At 39.1% G+C, this 23580-nt stretch overlaps 1 protein-coding gene across 1 annotated transcript; it reads left to right on the top strand.

Annotated features, from left to right (window-relative positions):
* Positions 1–716: 716 nt before the first annotated feature.
* Positions 717–19637, top strand: LOC117509777 (arrestin domain-containing protein 3-like). The gene is made up of 6 exons (XM_034169457.1): positions 717–1156; positions 3870–3930; positions 6275–6446; positions 11198–11285; positions 11373–11629; positions 19283–19637. Exons 1-6 carry the CDS (start codon positions 898–900, stop codon positions 19418–19420), a joined length of 975 nt encoding a protein of 324 aa, XP_034025348.1. The 5' UTR covers positions 717–897; the 3' UTR covers positions 19421–19637.
* The last annotated feature ends 3943 nt before the right edge of the window (positions 19638–23580 follow it).

The following is a 23580-nucleotide window of genomic DNA, read 5'->3' as shown; positions in this document are numbered from 1 at the left end:
CACCTTTGTGATTTGACTGTAATTATATTCTGAGATTGTCTGTATTTCGTTGTGCACATTTCACAACATTAAATTGTTACTTTTTGGCTCATCTATTGACCGTTCATTTGCGCCCCCTGTTGTGGGTCCGTGTCACTACACTTTCCCAACAATTTTTGGTCTTTCAAAAATTGAGATGCACACACAAAATAGAGTGATAGACATCTGAAAACCAATCCACCAAGCAAACAAACAAAAAATGTTGACAATACCACCAGCACTCCCCCCCCCCCCCATATTTTCTCTTCCATCTGTGTGATGACCTCCTCAAACCACTCATCATAATACTTCTCCATCTCCATAAGATAGGTAACCCTGCAACCATAGTGCACAATGAAAATTCACTTTGAACATCGATTTGTTTTGATTTAGCGATAAAAGCAACAAGTGCATAAAATATTCATGAAACAAAAATTGTCAAGGATAAGAAATTAAATAAAACATATTTCCGTTATGGCCCTCAGAGCACTGCACATTCAAATAAAAATCTGGCACCGTATTGTACGTTGCAGATTCACGTGCAGTGTGAACATACAACGTGAAATTGTGGTGGCAGAATGACTAATCTGACAGAAACTAACTGAAGCTCCTGTTTAGTAAATCCATGCAATCAACCTCACTCTCTTTGGCTTAAATTAGCCTGTGAGGTAGGCGGCTTGAATTACCTTTGTGTGAAAATGACACCTTGAGGCCTGGTCACATGATCACGGACGTCACAGGATGAGCACAGTGATACCTGCACTGATGAAAGGTCATGCTTCCACCTTCATATGGAATCATTCTGATTAGATTTGGTCTAGATTCTCATGCTTTCAGTCTGAGTTTTTTTGACGTGTGCAGTAACAGTAGAGGAGTTTGATGATGACGGTAAAGCGCCTGTCGGTGGACTGTGACAAGCTGAATGAACGAGGCACCTTCTCTCCGGGGGACACCTTGTCTGGGACGGTCACAGTGGTGACAACTAAACAGATTAAAGTACAGCGTTTTGTGGTTAAAGCCAAAGGAAAAGCGCAGGTGACCTGGACTGAAAAGGATGGACAAGCCACTCTGATCTGCAGTGACAAAAAGAAATACTTTTATTTTGAAAACATCATTCTTCAGGATAAAAAAGGAGATGGTTTGTATAATTATATTATCTGTTGTTGGTTAAAATGTGTTATCTATAGCATCAGCTGCATATTGCATGCAGAATTATTAGACAAGTTTTATTCCTGAGGACTAATTTTATTGCTGAACAAAAACAGTGCTCTCAGTCATTCCAAAATTTTAATAAACCTCAAAGCTGAAAGTTTAACAAAGGACAAGTGAGTTTTGGCTTTCTCAGGGGAATACACACTCAACAGCCACTTTATTAGGTACACCTGTTCAGAATAATAGAAATTGCTGATCTACTGAGATTTCATGCATACAGAAGTCCATTATTTCTAGGATTTACAGAGAATGGTCTGAAAGAGAGAGTATATCAGTGAGTGGCAGTATGGACGGAAATGCATTGTTGATGTCAGAGGCCAGAGGAGAATGGGCACACTGGTTGAATGGCAACTGATTGATCCATACTGACATGATAGCATCATGATAGCATGATGCTGAGGAAGAAACCTCAAGCAGACCCAACTCAGAGGGGTGACCCACTGCTTAGACTATTCTAACAGTTACAAGATTTTTACAAAGTGTTACAAAGGTGAAGAAACAGGAAACAGAAAGAGAGCCAGCATCCATCCATCACACCATCAGTGGGCCCGTCCTCCTGGCTGAGTATATTCCAAAAGTAGACTGCAGTGTGCAGTGTCAGCTGCAGCCATGGCATCTCGTGCTCAGTCCAGCACCATGTGGTGTGCAGCTGTTAGCCTTGTGAGGTGTCGTTTGTACCTCAGACAGAGAAAAAAAGCAGAATCATTTGGCCAGAAAAACTGCACCAAATGCTGCGTTTACACATAACAATGACAAGTCATGAATGCCACGAAGTATACATTCTTTGCCGCTGATCATGAATGTGACGATTTGAGGCAGAGGCGTCAGGTGTCCTCAGGAACTGCTGCAACCTGTTACTATGCGTTCTGATTAATGACACGAGTTGCTGGCAAATTACCAGGAACCATTATGCATGGTCAAGAACAATGTTCCGCGCTATTGCGCATCGTTACATTCTGTCACATTCTGAATGAGGTGAATTGTCTCCACACACACACCCATATTCATCCTACTATACTACCAGCTGCTGAACAATTCAGATCGCTCTAGTTTGCTCCTCAAAATCTAGATTAATCCACAGCAGAAGAACTTTGTGATTGCATGCTTAGTTGGGCTCTGTGCCATGGAGTGGCACAGAGAGGAGGAGGAGACAGAGAGAGCCAGATGTGTGGCTCTTGTCTCGCTTGCGCACGTCAGAGAAGAACGCTGTCATGCTCTATTAAGGATCATCACCAATCAAGACAGATCAACATGCTCAGTTGCGACCTCCATGACATGAGGCAAAATGAGGGTGGTGTGTGACATTTGTGGAAGCCCTGAGCTTCACTAACAGACCCAGAATTTAGATGAAGTGAGGCCGAGACCTGTTCCGTTGCTAATAAGATGATTTAAAGGGATAAGAAGCACAGTACTATACTATGCAGCATGCTAGCCATACGAGAGGAAGCACTGATGCGCCTTAAGTCTGAACTTAAATGTCTCTACATAATCTGACTGTTTTATCTCCGTAGGAAGATCATTCCACAAAACAGATGAACGATAAGAGAAAGCTCTGTGACCCACAGACTTTTTATTCACCTGAGGGACACAAAGTAGTCCTGCACCCTGAGAATGCAGAGCCCGCGCCAGTACATAGGGTTTGATTAGGTCAGCTAAGTAGGGAGGTACTAGTCCATGAATAATTTTATTTGGTTATTAACAGAATCTTAAAATCTGACCTCATAGAGACAGGAAGCCAGTGAAGAGATGAATTGAAATTCACAATGGAAACTGAATTAAATTGAAATCTTTGAGGCATTTACTGGCTAGCCATGCAAGCAAGTTCTTGGATGCATGTGATGGAACATTGTCCTACATAAAAATCACAGCCTTTTTGAATGATGTACACTTCTTCCTGTACCACTGCTTGAAGAAAGTATCTTATAAGAACTGACAATAAGTTGGCAGTTGATTTTAAGTCCACTTGCAGCCTACAAATGTCCAACTAGCTTATTCTTAGTAATAGCAGCCCATATTATACCCCTCATCCACCTTGTTGGTATCTGACTTGAAGTACTGCTGTGTGTCCATTACTGATGCAGCCACAAACCCATCCATGTGGTCCATCAACAGTTCATTATAATTCTTATTCAGCAAAGGTCGTGTTTCAGCCTTCCTAATGTCGGCAGTTCTGGAATATGATGGCACTTGTCAAGTCTTTTGCAGTTAAACTGTGTCTTTTGTTGTATATGGGTTTTTTGTGACCCTTTTGATTATTTGAAACAAAATATCTATCATGCCTCAGTAACCTAGCTACCTGAGAAGTATTGCATCCCTCTGAAAGCCATTGCACATTTGTTTGACTTTTTAATGTATTTTAAATCTTTTTTTTTTTTTTGTTCCATTTTGCCTAAGGCAAAGAAACTATAGGTAACAATTATGCACACCTTGATATAGGGTGTTAATCACTTTAGGCCACACCCTCCCTCATCACAAAAAAATATATTAAATGACAAGAAAGCATTCAGGTTTATATAGCTCGGCGCTGGAAAACAAGCATAGAAATGATGATCACAAAAGTCACTTGCCTAAAAATTGTGCATGCAGTGTAACTTACTTTATTAAACAAATCATCTTGTATTGTATTTATTTTTTATTAGGTTCAGAGGTCATTGGACCTGGGAAAAATGTCTATTCATTCGTCTTTCAGATTCCAAGCAGGTGTGTTCTCCCTATACATCATATGACAGTTAAATGAAAAGTTAAGCTTTTTTTTAGCACTCTGGGTCAAATTAAAATGTTGTCAGTAATGATGCATCTGAGTGCTTTTCTCACGTGACTATTGCATTGATAGAGAGGAATCCTTTTTTTCCAGAAAATACTGAAAAATAATTACATAGGATTGAATTTGGTAACCACAATATAGTCCATGAGTGAGTTGTTAGTTTTGACCTAATCAGTATCACTTAAGGGGACTAAAAGAGACTGGCAATCTAGCCTCAGCATACCATGGCCTATACAATAATGTATGATAGCCATCTCTGGGTGGGAGTTGTAGCCAAGTAGGGGTCAATGAACACAGGGATAAAAAAAAAATAATCTAAAAATGCTCCAATCTTATTGAAAAATAGACAACATTATTTGTCAGGTGATAAAGATTCCAAAAAGGTATAGTTTGGACTGTCTATGTTTGCTCTCCAAAGTAAAGGTCAAACATGTTTAACGTCCATTGGATCCTGTGACCTATGACATATGTGACCATGTAATGTGATAGCTAACCATGACGGATGGTGCAAACTATTCCTTTTTAAAACCTTTTCAACTCAACCAATAATTTGCATCACTTTTTACTGAAATTGTGGCAACTTTAACGTTTGACCCCTGTCCAAACTAAAATTGATCTTTGTCACCTTTTTTTGTTTTTACCCAATAACTCCATAACATTCAGTCAAAGATAGTACAAATATACCTTTTTGGAATCATTATGATCAGTCAAATAATATGGTCTATGTTTCAACATGATTGGAGCATTTTTAGATTCTGGCCCCTGTGTAATTCTTCATAGACTCCCACCTGCCTATAGCTACCATCTTGGAATGACCATTATATATTTTTGTGTAGGCCCTGGTACACTTATGTTGGACTGTAAGTGTCATTAGTCCCCTTAAGTGGTTCCGAAAACGTGTTTGGCTCATGGACTACTAGAGCTGTAACTGAACTCAAGCTGCATTTTTCCATAGTGTAATCATTAATGTAGTTCTTGTGATTTATGATTACTTACAACATATTGTACTAAAAAAAGTTCTCATACAAAAAAAATGCTACAGGAGCATTACTGTTCGTGCATTATTTTTCAGCATAGCTACCCTTAACGTGAATGTTTCAGAGTTAAAGCTTCTCTATCCCTTCATGGAAGAAGGTCACGTCACGAAAATCCATGTACTTTGTGAGGCCAAGAACCTTTTGAAGTACTCTCTGTACACTGCTGGTGATATTAGTACATTTTTACTAGGACTATTTATGTTTGTGGTACTTGCAGTGCTTAATTTGTAAAGTGGGAGGTCCCAGAGCGCAGAGGTTGGGTGGCTCCGGTGCAGGAAAAAAAAAAGAAGTGCGGGGGGGGGGGGCTTGCGAACAATGCTGTGCGTCACACTTAAAATAAACTGCACACCCACACAAACACGCACACACACCTTCACAAATGAAACTAACACCCTGCCTTTTCCTCAAAAATTACTACATTTATGTTTGCTGTCTGTCTCTTTACTTTTCTGCCACTTCTGCGCTCTTTTTCATACTTTCCCCTCGTTTCAAAAGTCACCGAACGCACTTTACCGTAATATATGCAACATATATTATACTGTTGGAGAGCACGGGTTCTTGGCTTGCTGTCAGTGTTGAAATTTTTCAGATTGAGGGCTTACATGAGAATTTACGGTAATGAGAATCAGCGGCGCACTAGTGTGAAACTTCCGTGTTTTTCCTCTGCGTTGTGACATCACAGGCTATGTTTACCGTAATACACCATACATCATTGAAAAGCCCTTGGTGTTAGCTTTACAATGCCCTTTGAATCATTCGGATTGGACAAACTATGGCGGAGTTATGGTAAAAAAATACGCATATGGAAAATATGGCGTGGGCACCATCGCCGTAGATAAAGGGATAAATAGCTGGTGGAGCCAACGTCAGAGGTTCCGGAGCGCGCTCCGGCTTGCTCCCCCTCAAATTAAGCTCTGGGTACTTGTACTATAAATACCTGCTGAAGATTCAGCATGTCTTTATTCAGCTTTTAGTAAACAGATGTCACTCCACCTTAACACAGCTGCGTTATTGCTGATTTGAGGATACCGTTAATTTCGTGATGCTGCATGCTTCCCTGCTCATTCCTTCCAAAAATGTTTTTCAAAAATGGAATTTCTGATTAAACTAAGCAGTCTTCAAAGATGACTAGACTACTAACATCTTAATTGGCCAGCAAAGTTTTCATGACTAGGATTATAAAACGTTAACTTATTGTTCAAGTGTTTTATTCAGCAATTGACAGTATTTCCCTCTTTTACAGAGATATGCCTTCATCTTATGAGGGAAAATGGGGCAAGATTACGTATAGCGTGCAAGCAAAGCTGACTCAGTCAATTTGGGTTGAGCACAAAATCAAAACGGAAGTCCCATTCCTATCCAAGGCTGAGTTCCCCTTTGTCTCCAAAACAGAAATGATCATCATTGGACTGAAGGTGCAGATGTATATGGATTGTTTTGTTTTCTCTCTCTGTTTGTTTGTGGACAAAAATTAATACATCTTGATGAAAGAGCTGTGTTGAACCAAAATTGCACAGCATTAAAAAATTTAAGTTAAAATAAAGATGTTTGTTTCTTTGAAAGAAATTCATACAGAAACAAGAGCAATCAGAGATTTCTGACATCTGCCAATCCGGATCACCTCCAAAATTCAGTGGAGTCTTCCATGCTCTAATATCTATCTGTGTTGAGATTTGGTGAGAATCCATGAAGTTGTTTTGGCATAATCCTCCCAAGTGTATATAAAGTGAGGCTTGATCCAGAATCCAGATCTGGATCCAGCCCAACTCCAAAAGTTAATGAAGTCTTCTATGGCCTAATATCTATCTGTGTTGAAAATTTTGTCAAAATCCGTGCAGTAGTTTTGACGTAATCCTGCTAAAAGTAAGACAGACAAATAAATGCAGGTCATTGGTGGTCATTTTTTATACGTCCTGGTGGACGTAATTTTGGCAATGTTATGAGAAAACATACTTTTGCAGGAAAATGTGTAGAAGCACATTTTGAAGTAAACGTAAAGTGCCTGCTTCATAATTTTTGTTAATTCACACATACAATACACAACAGACAATAGCAAACTTAAAAAAATTTACCCATCTGACAGGACACAAATGCAATTTTGGAGGAGGAACTATACAGGAAAAAAAAAATCTGTTGTTTTTACGGTAAAAACCCGGCCGCTATGGTTACCTGAATAATTCTCTTAAAAAAATAATGTAAATATCTATACAAAACAACCTATAAATTCAGTGGTGGGCACAGATAACCAAAAAATTAATTTCAATAACAGATAATCAAAAAACTGAAAAGTTATCTTCGATAAAGTTAAAACAACAAACCACCCAAAAATGTATCGGAAGTTACAGATAACCGATAAATTCCAGTATTGTCTCCAGTACACTTACAACTACTAACAAGCTGATTTTGAGTTTTAACACAACAATCGCTTCTGGAAGCATCAAAAGCAACAATAGATCCAAACAATGAGTCAGCACTTCTGTCTTTGAGCATCCTGCCCCTTACTGGAAGCTTCTATTTACTAGATGGCTTCCAGCACAGAAGCAACTGAAAAGAGCCACAAAGCTTAACTCTCTACTCAATCACAGTGCTGCTGTCAGGCCGAGGTCTTGGAAAATAAAGCAGTGCTGAGTTATGGTTTGGTGTATAAATAAAATGAATACTGATAGAATAACTCCATTAATGTAAATTCTGTCATTTGTGCAAAGTTAAGATATAACATATATCTTTTAATGTTGAATAATGTACTAATTCTGACGTAACAAACACAAACAGATGGCATTCTGGGTAAAATGTGCCTCTGCTCACACTGATTGGATGATTCATTCTACTCAACAAAAATATAAACGCAACACTTTTGGTTTTGCTCCCATTTTGTATGAGATGAACTCAAAGATCTAAAACTTTTTCCACATACACAATATCACCATTTCCCTCAAATATTGTTCACAAACCAGTCTAAATCTGTGATAGTGAGCACGTCTCCTTTGCTGAGATAATCCATCCCACCTCACAGGTGTGCCATACCAAGATGCTGATTAGACACCATGATTAGTGCACAGGTGTGCCTTAGACTGCCCACAATAAAAGGCCACTCTGAAAGGTGCAGTTTTATCACACAGCACAATGCCACAGATGTTGCAAGATTTGAGGGAGCGTGCAATTGTCATGCTGACAGCAGGAATGTCAACCAGAGCTGTTGCTCGTGTATTGAATGTACATTTCTCTACCATAAGCCATCTCCAAAGGCGTTTCAGAGAATTTGGCAGTTCATCCAACCAGCCTCACAACCGCAGAGCACGTGTAACCACACCAGCCCAGGACCACCACATCCAGCATGTTCACCTCCAAGATCATCTGAGATCAGCCACTCGGACAGCTGCTGAAACAATCGGTTTGCATAACCAAAGAATTTCTGCACAAACTGTCAGAAACCGTCTCAGGGAAGCTCATCTGCATGCTCGTCATCCTCATCGGGGTCTCGACCTGACTCCAGTTCGTCGTCGTAACCGACTTGAGTGGGCAAATGCTCACATTCGCTGGCGTTTGGCACGTTGGAGAGGTGTTCTCTTCAACTTTATGCGAAGGAGATGTGTTGCACTGTATGAGGCAAATGGTGGTCACACCAGATACTGACTGGTATCCCCCCCCAATAAAACAAAACTGCACCTTTCAGAGTGGCCTTTTATTGTGGGCAGTCTAAGGCACACCTGTGCACTAATCATGGTGTCTAATCAGCATCTTGGTATGGCACACCTGTGAGGTGGGATGGATTATCTCAGCAAAGGAGAAGTGCTCACTATCACAGATTTAGACTGGTTTGTGAACAATATTTGAGGGAAATGGTGATATTGTGTATGTGGAAAAAGTTTTAGATCTTTGAGTTCATCTCATTCAAAATGGGAGCAAAACCAAAAGTGTTGCGTTTATATTTTTGTTGAGTATATGTAAACCAACACGTTAATGTAAAGTGTCGTGTGCTGGTGTTTACAGACAAATGTGCTTTTGTAAAATATGGCATTTTATTATTTGTAAAAAAAAGGCATTTTTCAAAAAAAAAAAAAAAAAAGCCAAGTTGTAATTAGATAACCGTCTGATATAATTGGTGTCAAAATAAATAGAACACTGCCATTCGCCCTATTGACGTATCCCTTAATCCCTTGCGCGCCAGAGAGTTGCTGCAGTCAAACAACATATAGAGAATCCACATGATAATTGGAAATTAATATTATACTACAAAATGTATTTTTTATGCTTTTCATCACGTTAATAAAAAACTGCATGCATGATACCCTGAAAACTTGCTGAAACAATTATAACAAATAATCCGTGTCTGCTACATTTAATCTGCGTGGATTTAAGAAAAGCAAACTGAATTTCAGACATCTTATATATTAGTCTGGAACAAAGAGGACAGTGTTGTAAAGAACAATAATCAAGACAATCAGTTTCCCTCAGAACGACATGATCAGGAAGCGAGTGTAGCTCACAGCAGCTCCCATTGAAAATAACAGAGAGACAGCCTGTGATTCTCGCATGTTTACATAAAACAAACGCAATAACAACATCTATAAACCCAGAGAATACATTCATTAGAGTTTTAGGCACAATATAAAAATAGTTTTATGTTGCAATGTTAATGGTGTTGTCCATGTGCAGCTGTTAAAGTGGAGCCCGATCAGAGCGTATCAATGCAGTTCTCAATGTTTTTTTTTTGTTGTTTTTTCAACTTTGGTGTCTCCCATTGACAGTTTTTGTAAATTAAATTTGAAAAAAAAGCTTCTGTTTATGTTGTGCTTCTGGAAACATAAGTCCGACGTGTGGTTTTTGAACATACAATGAGTACAGTTATTGGAAATACCAGCCCAGCTTCAGTTTGAATACTGCCATGAACACTACTGGCCAGTAGATGGCAGTAGAGACCTCTCCTTTGCCTGCAGAGAATAGAGCAGTTTCTTCCAGAAGCAGCTCTTCTCTGTTTGCAGAGGGTAGCACTACCCATCTGTTCACTTTTGTTTACCACGTTAACGGTCTAAAAGTTATCAGACAAAAATTTCTCGGAAGATGGTTTTTAAAGTTACCTGAAAAGATACTCCGATAATGAAAACTTTATCTTCGATAATTATCGGTTACGGGATTATCGGAACTGTGCCCACTACTGTATAAATTTTACAGTATACAGTTACAATAAATAAACAAATATATTTTGAACCAGGTAACATCAACAGTATTTTTTTTATTTATTTTTGCTAAATTAACATTATCTTGTTGTTTTTAACTTAATTATTTACATATTCGGTTGTTGTGCTGCTCTCATGTTGCTCAGGGCCACCACAGGAGGTGTGATGAAAGTCCCCCCATGACTCTTAATTTTAAAATGTGCGTATAGAAAAAAGCATGTCTGTTTCGAAGTGAAGAGACTACATATATATCAATAGGATAAAACTAATTCTGCAGTTACTTAGATTTTTAGACTAACTCTCACTGTATCAAAATGGTGGTGCAAGCAGTTAGCGTGCTTGCTTCCCAAACAAAATAACACCCAGTTCAAGGCTACTTTTGCCCCCATTCTCCATTTATATATATTTTTTTCAAATTACCCTTTTTAAATGTAAAATTTACAGTATTTTCTGCAATGGTATTTAAATGCTTTACTGTATTTTTATTTAATTCATTTTTTTTACAGAATTATTCTGGTGACCACAGTTACTTTTTTTGGTCCATAAAAACAACAGAATTTTCCAGGAAAAAAGAAATACTTTTATATATATATATATATTAATTGCATTTTGGTAGGGGTGGTGGCCAAGTGGCTAGTATGCTTGGGTTTAGCATGGAAGTTTTCCAGTTCAAACACCAAGCTGTGTAAATTTGGGCATTTTATCGTGGGTTTCTATGGGGAATGACACTTTTAGAGCCAGTCTCAAGTGGCCATTCGAGGATCTGCAAGGATTTGCCACGTTGGCGCTTGATTTAATCTTTCAGCATTGGAGCTTGTCACTTAGACCTCTTGTCATAAAAGTTTTATTCTTGTTTTGTTTTTTTTTTTTTAATCTATTTTTGTGTGGCACTTGAGTTTATAAATCCTTACCACAGCCCAGAGTGTCACATATTGTCAAATAAAAGTAATTCCAGTTCATTCTGGACAATTTATCTCTTCATCTGGCAGGAGCCACAGTATGGGACCAGGATTTCATTTTATGGCACTGGAACAGTTACTATGAACGTTTCCTCAGAAAAAATAGGATTAAAGCAAGGTAAACATGTCTATGCTGATATTTTGCCCTTCATGTAACAGCTGTGGTCTTAAAATGTTGTGCTCTGCTTTTCCAAACTGTTCAAAGGTGAAGCAATGGGCGTCTCTGTAGAAGTACTCAACAACTCACCGTACACAGTAATGCCGACGTTCTACCTCCATGAGAAGCAGACATTTGCTGCTCAGTCCAAGAGGAGACTACACGTAAATGATATCCTGCTTGCAACAGGAGAGCCTGTTTCCGTGGCGACCAGTCAGAAGATAAGCAAAGTTCTGAGCTTTCCATCATGGCTCCAACCCACATTCTACAACTGCTCCTTGATGAAACTTGAATACTCACTAAAGGTACACTCGTGGGCTGATTTCACTGTAGATACACTCCATTTTCACATCTTAAAATATGGTGTGACATAAAGCAAAGGTTAGCTCACACACTGTGACCCTCGGTGTGGATGAGCACAGGTGTAAATGGGGATGGAAGGCAGGTTATTCTTCATGACAAAAGTGTAGTGTTCCTATACTTTGAAAAAAATCTTGGCATATAGAGTGGAATCTGGAATGAGTGTGTGAACAGACAGATAGATAAATGAATGAGTCCATAAGCCAATGCTAATAAATGCTATCAACTTGTATGAATCCACACTCAAAGGCCATATAGTGAAGATAAACTGATAACTTTGATGTACCAGATCAATACAAAAAGCAGCTTTGTTCTGCTTACATAATATACCTTAGGCCTGTGTGACATCTGCTGAACACTGTCATCTACTGGACGGTTGCTGGATGGATGATGGAAATTAGGAGCAGGTGTGGTTGAACTTACATGCAACTTGTCTGCCACCTACTGGACAAGCTGGGCCTGTTCCAGGAAATAATATTATCAGATTCATGATGGAAATTAGAAGTAGGTGAGATTATGCTAAATTTAGCTTGAAACAAATTTGGTTATCAGTATACGAGGGCTGTCCGTAAAGTATAGGTCCTTTTTATTTTTTTCAAAAACTATATGGATTTCATTCATATGTTTTTACGTCAGACATGCTTGCACCCTCGTGCGCATGCGTGAGTTTTTATATAGTGCCAAATTCATTTATATAGTGCCAAATCACAACAAAGCTGCCACAAGTAAGGTCTAACCTTACCAACCCGTAGAGCAAGCACACAGGTGACAGTGGTAAGGAAAAACTCCCTCTGATGATTTAGTAAGAATCCTCGAGCAGACCAGACTCAAAGGGGTGACCCTCTGCTTGGGTCATGCTACCGACACAGTTGACAATACAAATATGCAGGAAATTTTTGTTTTTTGTTTCTATCTGCACCTGCGTGAATGACTTATAAGTCCATTGCACGAGTGACAATCTCTGTTGCATTTGTTGTACGTGTACTGTGATGTCTGCTGAGCAAGACCTTGGTTCCTCTCCTGCTCAGCCCTCTGTGCACCTGTTCACAAGTACTTTGTTTTTGGAAGTCTCCGTAACTGTTTGCTGTGAATGCCGTATACTTTGTAACTGGTCACAGAAGTGCACAAAGTAATCCCAGTGGCTCATCAGATGGTCACTAACAGCCTAAATCTAAACTGTTCTGATTTTGAACTGTTCTTACATTTGAAAGCTTGTCTCTTAGTCTTGTCCATCCAAATTGGAAGTCCTAAAAACCAGTTTTATTTGTTATTATCTATCATCCACCTGGTCGTTACTGTGAGTTTCTCTGTGAATTTTCAGACCTTTTGTCTGACTTAGTGCTTAGCTCAGATAAGATCATTATAGTGGGCGATTTTAACATCCACACAGATGCTGAGAATGACAGCCTCAACACTGCATTTAATCTATTATTAGACTCTATTGGCTTTGCTCAAAAAGTAAATGAGTCCACCCACCACTTTAATCATATCTTAGATCTTGTTCTGACTTATGGTATGGAAATAGAAGACTTAACAGTATTCCCTGAAAACTCCCTTCTGTCTGATCATTTCTTAATAACATTTACATTTACTCTGATGGACTACCCAGCAGTAGGGAATAAGTTTCATTACACTAGAAGTCTTTCAGAAAGCGCTGTAACTAGGTTTAAGGATATGATTCCTTCTTTATGTTCTCTAATGCCATATAACAACACAGTGCAGAGTAGCTACCTAAACTCTGTAAGGGAGATAGAGTATCTCGTCAATAGTTTTACATCCTCATTGAAGACAACTTTGGATGCTGTAGCTCCTCTGAAAAAGAGAGCTTTAAATCAGAAGTGTCTGACTCCGTGGTATAACTCACAAACTCGTAGCTTAAAGCAGATAACCCATAAGTTGGAGAGGAAATGGCGTCTCACTAATTTAGAAGATCTTCACTTAGCCTGGAAAAAGAGTCTGTTGCTCTATAAAAAAGCCCTCCGTAAAGCTAGGACATCTTTCTACTCATCACTAATTGAAGAAAATAAGAACAACCCCAGGTTTCTTTTCAGCACTGTAGCCAGGCTGACAAAGAGTCAGAGCTCTATTGAGCTGAGTATTCCATTAACTTTAACTAGTAATGACTTCATGACTTTCTTTGCTAACAAAATTTTAACTATTAGAGAAAAAATTACTCATAACCATCCCAAAGACGTATCGTTATCTTTGGCTGCTTTCAGTGATGCCGGTATTTGGTTAGACTCTTTCTCTCCGATTGTTCTGTCTGAGTTATTTTCATTAGTTACTTCATCCAAACCATCAACATGTTTATTAGACCCCATTCCTACCAGGCTGCTCAAGGAAGCCCTACCATTATTTAATGCTTCGATCTTAAATATGATCAATCTATCTTTGTTAGTTGGCTATGTACCACAGGCTTTTAAGGTGGCAGTAATTAAACCATTACTTAAAAAGCCATCACTTGACCCAGCTATCTTAGCTAATTATAGGCCAATCTCCAACCTTCCTTTTCTCTCAAAAATTCTTGAAAGGGTAGTTGTAAAACAGCTAACTGATCATCTGCAGAGGAATGGTCTATTTGAAGAGTTTCAGTCAGGTTTTAGAATTCATCATAGTACAGAAACAGCATTAGTGAAGGTTACAAATGATCTTCTTATGGCCTCGGACAGTGGACTCATCTCTGTGCTTGTTCTGTTAGACCTCAGTGCTGCTTTTGATACTGTTGACCATAAAATTTTATTACAGAGATTAGAGCATGCCATAGGTATTAAAGGCACTGCGCTGCGGTGGTTTGAATCATATTTGTCTAATAGATTACAATTTGTTCATGTAAATGGGGAATCTTCTTCACAGACTAAAGTTAATTATGGAGTTCCACAAGGTTCTGTGCTAGGACCAATTTTATTCACTTTATATATGCTTCCCTTAGGCAGTATTATTAGACGGTATTGCTTAAATTTTCATTGTTACGCAGATGATACCCAGCTTTATCTATCCATGAAGCCAGAGGACACACACCAATTAGCTAAACTGCAGGATTGTCTTACAGACATAAAGACATGGATGACCTCTAGTTTCCTGCTTTTAAACTCAGATAAAACTGAAGTTATTGTACTTGGCCCCACAAATCTTAGAAACATGGTGTCTAACCAGATCGTTACTCTGGATGGCATTACCCTGACCTCTAGTAATACTGTGAGAAATCTTGGAGTCATTTTTGATCAGGATATGTCATTCAAAGTGCATATTAAACAAATATGTAGGACTGCTTTTTTGCATTTACACAATATCTCTAAAATTAGAAAGGTCTTGTCTCAGAGTGATGCTGAAAAACTAATTCATGCATTTATTTCCTCTAGGCTGGACTATTGTAATTCATTATTATCAGGTTGTCCTAAAAGTTCCCTAAAACTCCTTCAGTTAATTCAAAATGCTGCAGCTAGAGTACTGACGGGGACTGGAAGGAGAGAGCATATCTCACCCATATTGGCCTCTCTTCATTGGCTTCCTGTTAATTCTAGAATAGAATTTAAAATTCTTCTTCTTACTTATAAGGTTTTGAATAATCAGGTCCCATCTTATCTTAGGGACCTCGTAGTACCATATCACCCCAATAGAGCGCTTCGCTCTCAGACTGCAGGCTTACTTGTAGTTCCTAGGGTTTGTAAGAGTAGAATGGGAGGCAGAGCCTTCAGCTTTCAGGCTCCTCTCCTGTGGAACCAGCTCCCAATTCAGATCAGGGAGACAGACACCCTCTCTACTTTTAAGATTAGGCTTAAAACTTTCCTTTTTGCTAAAGCTTATAGTTAGGGCTGGATCAGGTGACCCTGAACCATCCCTTAGTTATGCTGCTATAGACGTAGACTGCTGGGGGGTTCCCATGATGCACTGTTTCTTTCTCTTTTTGCTCTGTATGCACCACTCTGCATTTAATCATTAGTGATCGATCTCTGCTCTCCTCCACAGCATGTCTTTTTCCTGGTTCTCTCCCTCAGCCCCAACCAGTCCCAGCAGAAGACTGCCCCTCCCTGAGCCTGGTTCTGCTGGAGGTTTCTTCCTGTTAAAAGGGAGTTTTTCCTTCCCACTGTAGCCAAGTGCTTGCTCACAGGGGGTCGTTTTGACCGTTGGGGTTTTACATAATTATTGTATGGCCTTGCCTTACAATATAAAGCGCCTTGGGGCAACTGTTTGTTGTGATTTGGCGCTATATAAAAAAATTGATTGATTGATTGATTTTGGTGCAACATGTCCTTTAAGTTCAGGTGCATCCTGTTTCCACTCATCATCCTCAAGATGTTTCTACAGCTTAACTGAAGCCCACCTGGTTGGATATGACTTAGAAAGGCACACAGCTGTCTACATATAAGGTCCCACAGTTGACAGTGCATGTCAGAGCAGCAACCAAGCATGAAGTTAAAGAAATTGTCTGTAGACCTCTGAGACAGGATTGTCTTAAGGCACAAATCTGGGGAATGGTACAGAAACATTTCTGATATTTTGAAGGCCCCAGTGAGCACAGGGCCTCCATCATCTGTAAATGGAAGAAGTTCGGATCCACCAAGACTCTTCCTAGAGCTGGCTGCCCGTTTAACTGAAGTGATTAGGGGTGAAGGGCCTTAGGGAGGTGACCAAGAACCTGATGGTCACTCTGTCAGAGCTCCAGCATTCCTCTTTGAAGAGAGGAGAACCTTCCAGAAGAACAACCATCTCTGCAGTAGTCCAGAAATCAAGCCTGTGTGGTAGAGTGGCCAGACAGAAGCCACTCCTTAATAAAAGGCACATGGCAGCTTCCCTGGAGTTTGCCAAAAAGCACCTGAAGGACTCTCAGACCATGAGAAACAACATTCTCTGGTCTTATGAGACATGAATGCCAGGTGTCATGTTTGGAGGAAACCAGGCACCATCCCTACAGTGAAGCATGGTGGTGGCAGCATCATGCTGTGGGGATGTTTTTCAGCCTCAGGAACTCAGAGACTAGACAGTATTGAGGAAAAGATGAATGCAGCAATGTACAGAGACATCCTGGATGAAAACCTGCTCCAGAGCACTCTTGACCTCAGACTGGGGCGACAGTTCATCTTTCAGCAGGACAATGACCCTAAGCACACAGCCAAGATATCAAAGGCGTGGCATCAGGACAACTCTGTGAATGTCCTTGAGTGGCCCAGCCAGAGCCCAGTGCACCGATGCTCCCCCATCCACCCTGACGGAACTTGAGTGGTGCTGCAAAGAGGAATGGGCAAAACTGCCCTAAAATAGGTGCGCCAAGCTTGTGGCATCATATTCAAGAAAACTTGAGCCTGTAATTGCTACTAAAGGTGCATCAACAAAGTATTGAGCAAATGATGTGAACACTTACATACATATGATTTCATTTTTTATTTTAAATAAATTTGCGGCAATTTCAAAACATAACTTTTTTCATGTTGTCATTATGGGGTGTTGTGAGTAGAATTTTGAGGGAGAAAAAATTAATTTACTCCATTTGGAAAGAGGCTGTAACGTAAAATGTGCAAAAAGTGAAGTGCTGTGAATACTTTCCAGATGCACGGGGTACCTCAAAGGAGGCTTCTCTTAAACTACAGATAAAGAAGTGTGTCACCAATATTTTGACCTCCACTCAAAAAAAAAAAAAAAAAAAAAAAAAAAAATCCCTCACAACAATCAGTTTTTATTTTCTTCCTGACACTTTAGAAATGTGGTCTTTATCCTACCAAACATATAAGGCTACTTTCCTTTCATCAACACAGGTACTATTACAATATGTGAACCTGCGCCACCCTCTCCCCAGGTGGATCAGTGCTATCACACTGCTTCACTAGCATTTACCATTTTACCATTCATGCAGGTGCCCCCTCTCTGCAGTTAAACAGTCTCATGGCAATATGTCTTGCACCTGAAGCAGTACTTCACCTTTCAAGACTTGAATATGATTGACAGAAAGCTTTGACCAATAACTGCTTTTGTCGGAGTTGGTCCCCCTTTATGCATAAAGGGCGTATCACTCAGCTCACTTTCCTCCTCTAAATATTATCTTTGGAAAAGTTGTCCACCTAATAAGCAAGACTAGTCATTTCACTGCATCCTTGCAAAACACACATTTCTACCATTTTGACATATTCACTGTCAAAGTGCAGAAAAAAAACACTGATTCACACTGTAAAAAATTCTGTTTTTCCCCATTCATTTCAATAGAGGCCCTCGAAGGGGCCTTACCGTACATGATGTCATCAAAGTCCAGTTTTCTGAGAGGTTCGGGTTTCTGAGAGTTTATTAGCAGCAGGTGAAATCAGGCTACATTCCCTGTGTATATAACTTAATTTCTCAGGGTGTATGGGCACCAAAAATAAAACAATACATCAATATTTTCATAACTCTTTATTTATTTAGAATAGTCAGCTCATTTAACATTTTATTTACTGGTGATACGCACTTTTAATAAGCTTTTGCATGAGGTTATTGGAGGGTCTGGGTTGGTTGCTTCAGCAAAAAAATTGTATAGTCACCACTGACATATACATGCATATGGTCGGTTTTGTAACTTTCCATAATACATTGGGCATGCCGTAGGTCCAGGCTAGCGGTTTGAGTAAAAAACCTTAGTGCTTACTTCTTCGCCCAGTATTTAAGGCATGGAAAGTGTTTGTTATGGAGGATTGGGCTGTTTCTACCTGTGGAGGGAATATTCCTTGATTCAAACCAAGAAGGATATAATTATGAATGCTGGGACAGAAAATTTCACTGTCTGCAGCCGGCACTGAAAAGCTGACAGAAACAGTCACTTTAGGTTCTGTCAGTGTGAAAAATGCAGATGGACAAAAGACATCAGGGGGACACCTGCCATTGATGAATGGCAACAAAGGACTGAATTTTCTGCTGAAGAAATGCAATCATATAGATAAGTTTCATTCAGTCTCTATTTGTTAGTAGTTACAGTTAGCAGCGTTACAGCGCCCCCTGATGATCATATATCAGTATTTCAGCTTCATACACAATTAGGCAAAAAAAAAAACAAAAAAAGTTGTTTAATGTGTTTAATCCAGTCAGTGTCACTAATGCCACTGAGGCCTGCCTCTTTTGAAAAATAATGTGTGACTTTAATTTTGACAAATGGAAGAGAAAGAAAATTTATATTTGATAAAATGTATAATTAAATTAAATTTCTTCATTTTTGATCCAGGTTACAACACATCCTCACTGTAAATACTGTAAAGTGGGCAATGTGGCAATTATATTACATGTACATTGCGTATTATGCATTCTTTATACTGTATATTTGATAAAACTGTGGTAAACTATGTGTAAGTGAGCTAAATCTAACAGTCTTCTGAATAATCAGTGTCTGTAGGTGGATGGTGGCATGGAAGAGGACACATTAAAATGCAAACCAGCAGCGCATGAGATCAGAGATATTTACAGCTGCCAGTAAAGTCAAGGAGAAGAGCAGTTATTAGCCAACAGAGGTCACACCACAATGACTTGGATACTGTGTTGACTTTTGTGAATGTCAAATCGTACCAAGTTGGCTGCCTGAACTTGCTTGAGCTTGCAGCTATGCACTCATTGCCCATTAAATGTTGTGTGTGTTTTGTTTACAGGTCACTCTGGATGCCCCTCTTGGTAAACAACCAGAGGTCAAACTTCCTCTGATTATTCTGTTGGGCTCTCCAAAGCCATCTCAACAAAAAGCAAAAAGATCCATCTGGTTTAGAAAGTTTCCTGGTTATATGTCCTAGTTGAAAACACAAGTGGTATGTTCGATCACAAAAAGCTCCAGTGTAGACTGCACACACCTCCATGCGGAAGAGTCCCGTTCAGGCATGATGTAATGTGATTCTCCTCAGTGTGGCTGCAAATCCATCTCCGATCTTTACCCTTCCACTCCAGCTGACAGTGTGCATCGTGTGCAGGCAGGATATCAATCAGTCAGAGTGACTAATAAGATCAGCTTTAACAGCACATTTACAGTTAACATGCTAACATGCTCACCAGTGCTAGTCACATGTATCGCTAACATTCCACAGTCTGGATGAAACTGACTTGGTGTGAACTAATTAGAAGTTAGAGATAACAAGTGTGTCTTTAATCTGGATTTAAATGACTGCACAGAATCAGACTGTTTTATCTCTGTGGGCAGACTATTCCACAGAAGAGGTGCACAATAAGAAAAACCTCTGTGACCTGTTGACTTCTTCTTTACCTTTGGAACACATGGTTGTCACACATCCCAAGAATATGTAACCCAGGTTAATTTTACCGGGTCCCTGTGTTTTCTTTGTCTTTTTTTTTCTCCATACTATTATATTGCGGTTGTTATTGCAAGATTTCGTGTGCGAGCTCCCACGCTGGTTTGGCGCGATTTCCTCCTTTGTTATGGTGCGCTCCATTCACTTGAGTATTAGTGTTGGTGTGGGAGGCTAGCTCAGGATGGATACACAGGCGCCCCTACCTTCGAGACGGGACACGTTGTTGGTGCCCGTAATGTGTTTAGAAGAGGGACTGGCCAGGTTCTTGTAGTCAATCTCATCTCACCTGGATTCAAAATCTGACTCCCGGCCCAGTTTTGTTGGATCCACTTCCACTGGGTCCAAGACTGTTCCAAATCTCCACATTCTGGATTTTTGATGGTGAGCTGGAGCCCATCCGAACCGTGATCAAATCCATTGTGTTTCCAGAATCTACTGTGCGGTAGGAGGCGGTGTAGCCTGTCCCCCACCCAACACCAAATACTAGGCTATAGACTTTCAAACAGGTCTCTGAATTTAAGGGAAAATATCCAAATACAAACTGGAGCTCTGAATATTAATTCAGATTTTGGACTAAATCAGTCCATGGACAATTTCTTTTTCCCTATTCTCTTTTTGTTTTGTAAATATTGTATATATGTTGTAAATATTCTTTGTAACTATCAATACACTTTGACACCCTGTTGCACCATACTACCTTGTTTTGTGTCTTAACCTTGTCCACCTCCCTCTCGTGAGACGAATTTACATCTTCTGGTTCTAGTCTGTGTTTATTCTAAAAGGAAAGGGGAAAAATATAATTTATAAAAGTAAACACTCACTAAAGGAGTTGTTACAAACACAAAGCACAGGCCAGCACCCCTTATGAAACAAAAATATATTGCAGTATATTAGAGAATATCATGCAATACATTTATCAATATATTTCCATATATGAGATTCTGCATTTATATTTTTGAATATATTGCAATATATGCGTAGACCATATATGTGTATATATTGGTAAATATAAAAATATATATTGCAATCAAGACCAAAGAGGCCACTATATTTTTACATGTAATAGTCTGACTTTATTTGCATCAATATACGGCAATATATATTGTGCCATATATGGTTATGTGTGTATATACGAGGTCTATTAGAAAAGAAACCGACAGTTTTAGTTTTTAAAAAAACTATATGGATTTGAATCACGTGTGATTACATCAGCCAAGCTTGAACCCTCGTGCGCATGCATGAGTTTTTTCACGCCTGTCGGTGACGTCATTCGCCTGTGAGCATACCTTGTGGGAGGAGTGGTCCAGCCCCCTTGTCGGATTTTCATTGTCTGAGAAGTTGCTGAGAGACTGGCGCTGTGCTTGATCAAAATTTTTTCAAGAACTGTGAGACACATTCGACTGGACACCATTTGAGAAATTCAGCTGGTTTTCGGTGTAAAAAAAACACCTCCGTGTTGATAACCATTTGTAAAATCCAGGCGGCTTTTGGTGGCTTTCAGTTGAGTGAGTATCTGAGAAATTGTTTAACAGCAGGGCATGTTCCAACTTGTCCTTAAGGCTTCCAACGGAGGTGTTTTTCCTGTGGCAGGCGCGCCGCGCCGGCTGTGAGCCGACGCACCAATCCGTCCGCACGTCTTTCATTAAAAAAATCTCCTTTAACAGTGGAATGTCCGGATAAACTGCTGATTCCGACCTCTTCTGAAAGTTCTCTGTTCTCTCACGACGTCCTGGGTCAACAGAGGCTTAAATTTGGAGGTTTTCAGCTTGAAACAGGATGACGACGTCACCTCGGAGCGCTGCGCAACGTCCCCCTCCGTGGGAAGTCCTTACAGCGATAGAAACAATCCAAAATCTCTCATCAGCCGTTAAAATTTACACCGAAAACCAGCTGAATTTCTCGAATGGTGTCCAGTCGGATGTGCCTCACAGTTCTTGAAAAATTTTGATCAAGCACAGCGCCAGTCTCTCAGCAACTTCTCAGATAAAGGAATTCCGATGAGGGGGCTGGACCACTCCTTCCACAAGGCGTGCTCACAGGCGAATGACGTCACCGACAGGCGTGAAAAAACTCTCGCATGCCCACGAGGGTTCAAGCTTGGCTGATGTAATCACACGTGATTCAAATCCATGTGGTTTTTAAAAAAAATAATAAGGTTGGATACTTTTCTAACAGACCTCATATATATATATATATTTGTTCAATTATATAAAACTGTTGCTGAAAGTTTGTTATTTTTATACCAGTAGGTGTTGCACGGTGAAAGGTTGTATATATATATATTGTTCAATTTCATAAAAGTGTTGCTGAACGTTTTAAGTTGCTTTAATTTAAATTTTGAATACCAGCATGTTGCACTGTGGAAGTTTGTTTCAGCTGAGTCTCTGAACATGTTCAAAGTTTGTAGTGGTAAAATCTACCTCAACATCCTGAGGATTTGTGCCTCAAAAGAAAATAAAGGTGAATTTGATGGATACCCATGAGTTTGTGTTGATTATCGTATACGTTTGTATTCATACAAGAAGTGCAGGGTGTTCTCCATATTATTTAACATATATTTAAAATGTATTGTACCATATATTAAACATTATAAATGTACATATATTTCATGTGTTTCCATATAATGTTACATATATTTACAATATATTCCACCATATATTGTGTATATATATTAACATATATTTAATGTATGTTTCCATATAATTTTCCACACATGTATAATACATTTACCATACATTGAACATATATGTGACAATATATTTTTACATAAAATACCAATACATTTGCCCATATAAATTGCAATACATGATGGCTGATATTTATAAACATAAAATTACATATATTTTGGGATATATAAACACATATATATTCATGCTAAATATATTGTAATATATGGAAAGCGGCAATCATTTGTATATTTTACAATATATTGCAATATATTTTGTGAATATATAATATGGTGTGTAATATATGTATCAACAATATATTAATCCATGTATTTACAATATATAATGTATTGGAGGTAATAATGTATTGAAATATATTTCAATATATTAAATATATTGGTAAATATATTTTCTTTTCGTAAGGGACGTAAGGTCTGCCAGATAAGAGAACCTTAAAATCTGGACCTCACATTAGCAGGAAGCTACTGCACTATCTCACTTTTACTACTCTACCTCAGACACTACACTGCAAACACTTGTGCACTTTACTGTTTCTTATTGTGGAAATGTCTTGTCCTGTCATCACTGAGGGAATGTGAGAAACACAATTTTGATTCCTTGTATGTCTAGTACATGTGAAGAATTGACAATAAAGCCGACTTTGATTTTGAGAAAAGAAAAAAAAAGCCAATGAAGTGAAAACAAGGGCAATATGGTCAAATTTGTTTCTGGTCAGAACTCGAGCAACAGTGTCAACTTTGTCACATTTTTGCTGTTTTTCCAACATAACTCCATTACATTCCGTCATAGTCCAAACTATGCTTTTTTAGTATCTTTATGGTCAAATTATGTGGCATACTTTCAGTACCATTGGAGGATTTTTAAATGTTGACCCCTGTGTAAACCTTCATTAACCTACCTGTAGCTGTCACCCTAGAATGACTGTCTTACATTTTGTTTTAGGACATGGTATACAGAAGGTGG

Source organism: Thalassophryne amazonica, chromosome 5, assembly GCF_902500255.1.
Source record: "Thalassophryne amazonica chromosome 5, fThaAma1.1, whole genome shotgun sequence".
In the NCBI taxonomy this organism is placed as follows: Eukaryota; Metazoa; Chordata; class Actinopteri; order Batrachoidiformes; family Batrachoididae; genus Thalassophryne; species Thalassophryne amazonica.
The sequence above is the reverse complement of the archived record's forward strand: the minus strand, read 5'-3'. Positions and strand labels throughout refer to the sequence as shown.

Excerpts from the sequence above, each read along its gene's own strand:
- LOC117509777 (XM_034169457.1), top strand. The coding sequence starts at position 898 with ATGATGACGGTAAAGCGCCTGTCGGTGGACTGTGACAAGCTGAATGAA. Across the intron at positions 1,157-3,869 it reads TCAGGATAAAAAAGGAGATG|GTTCAGAGGTCATTGGACCT; the intron begins GTTTGTATAATT and ends ATTTTTTATTAG. Across the intron at positions 11,630-19,282 it reads AACTTGAATACTCACTAAAG|GTCACTCTGGATGCCCCTCT; the intron begins GTACACTCGTGG and ends TTTTGTTTACAG.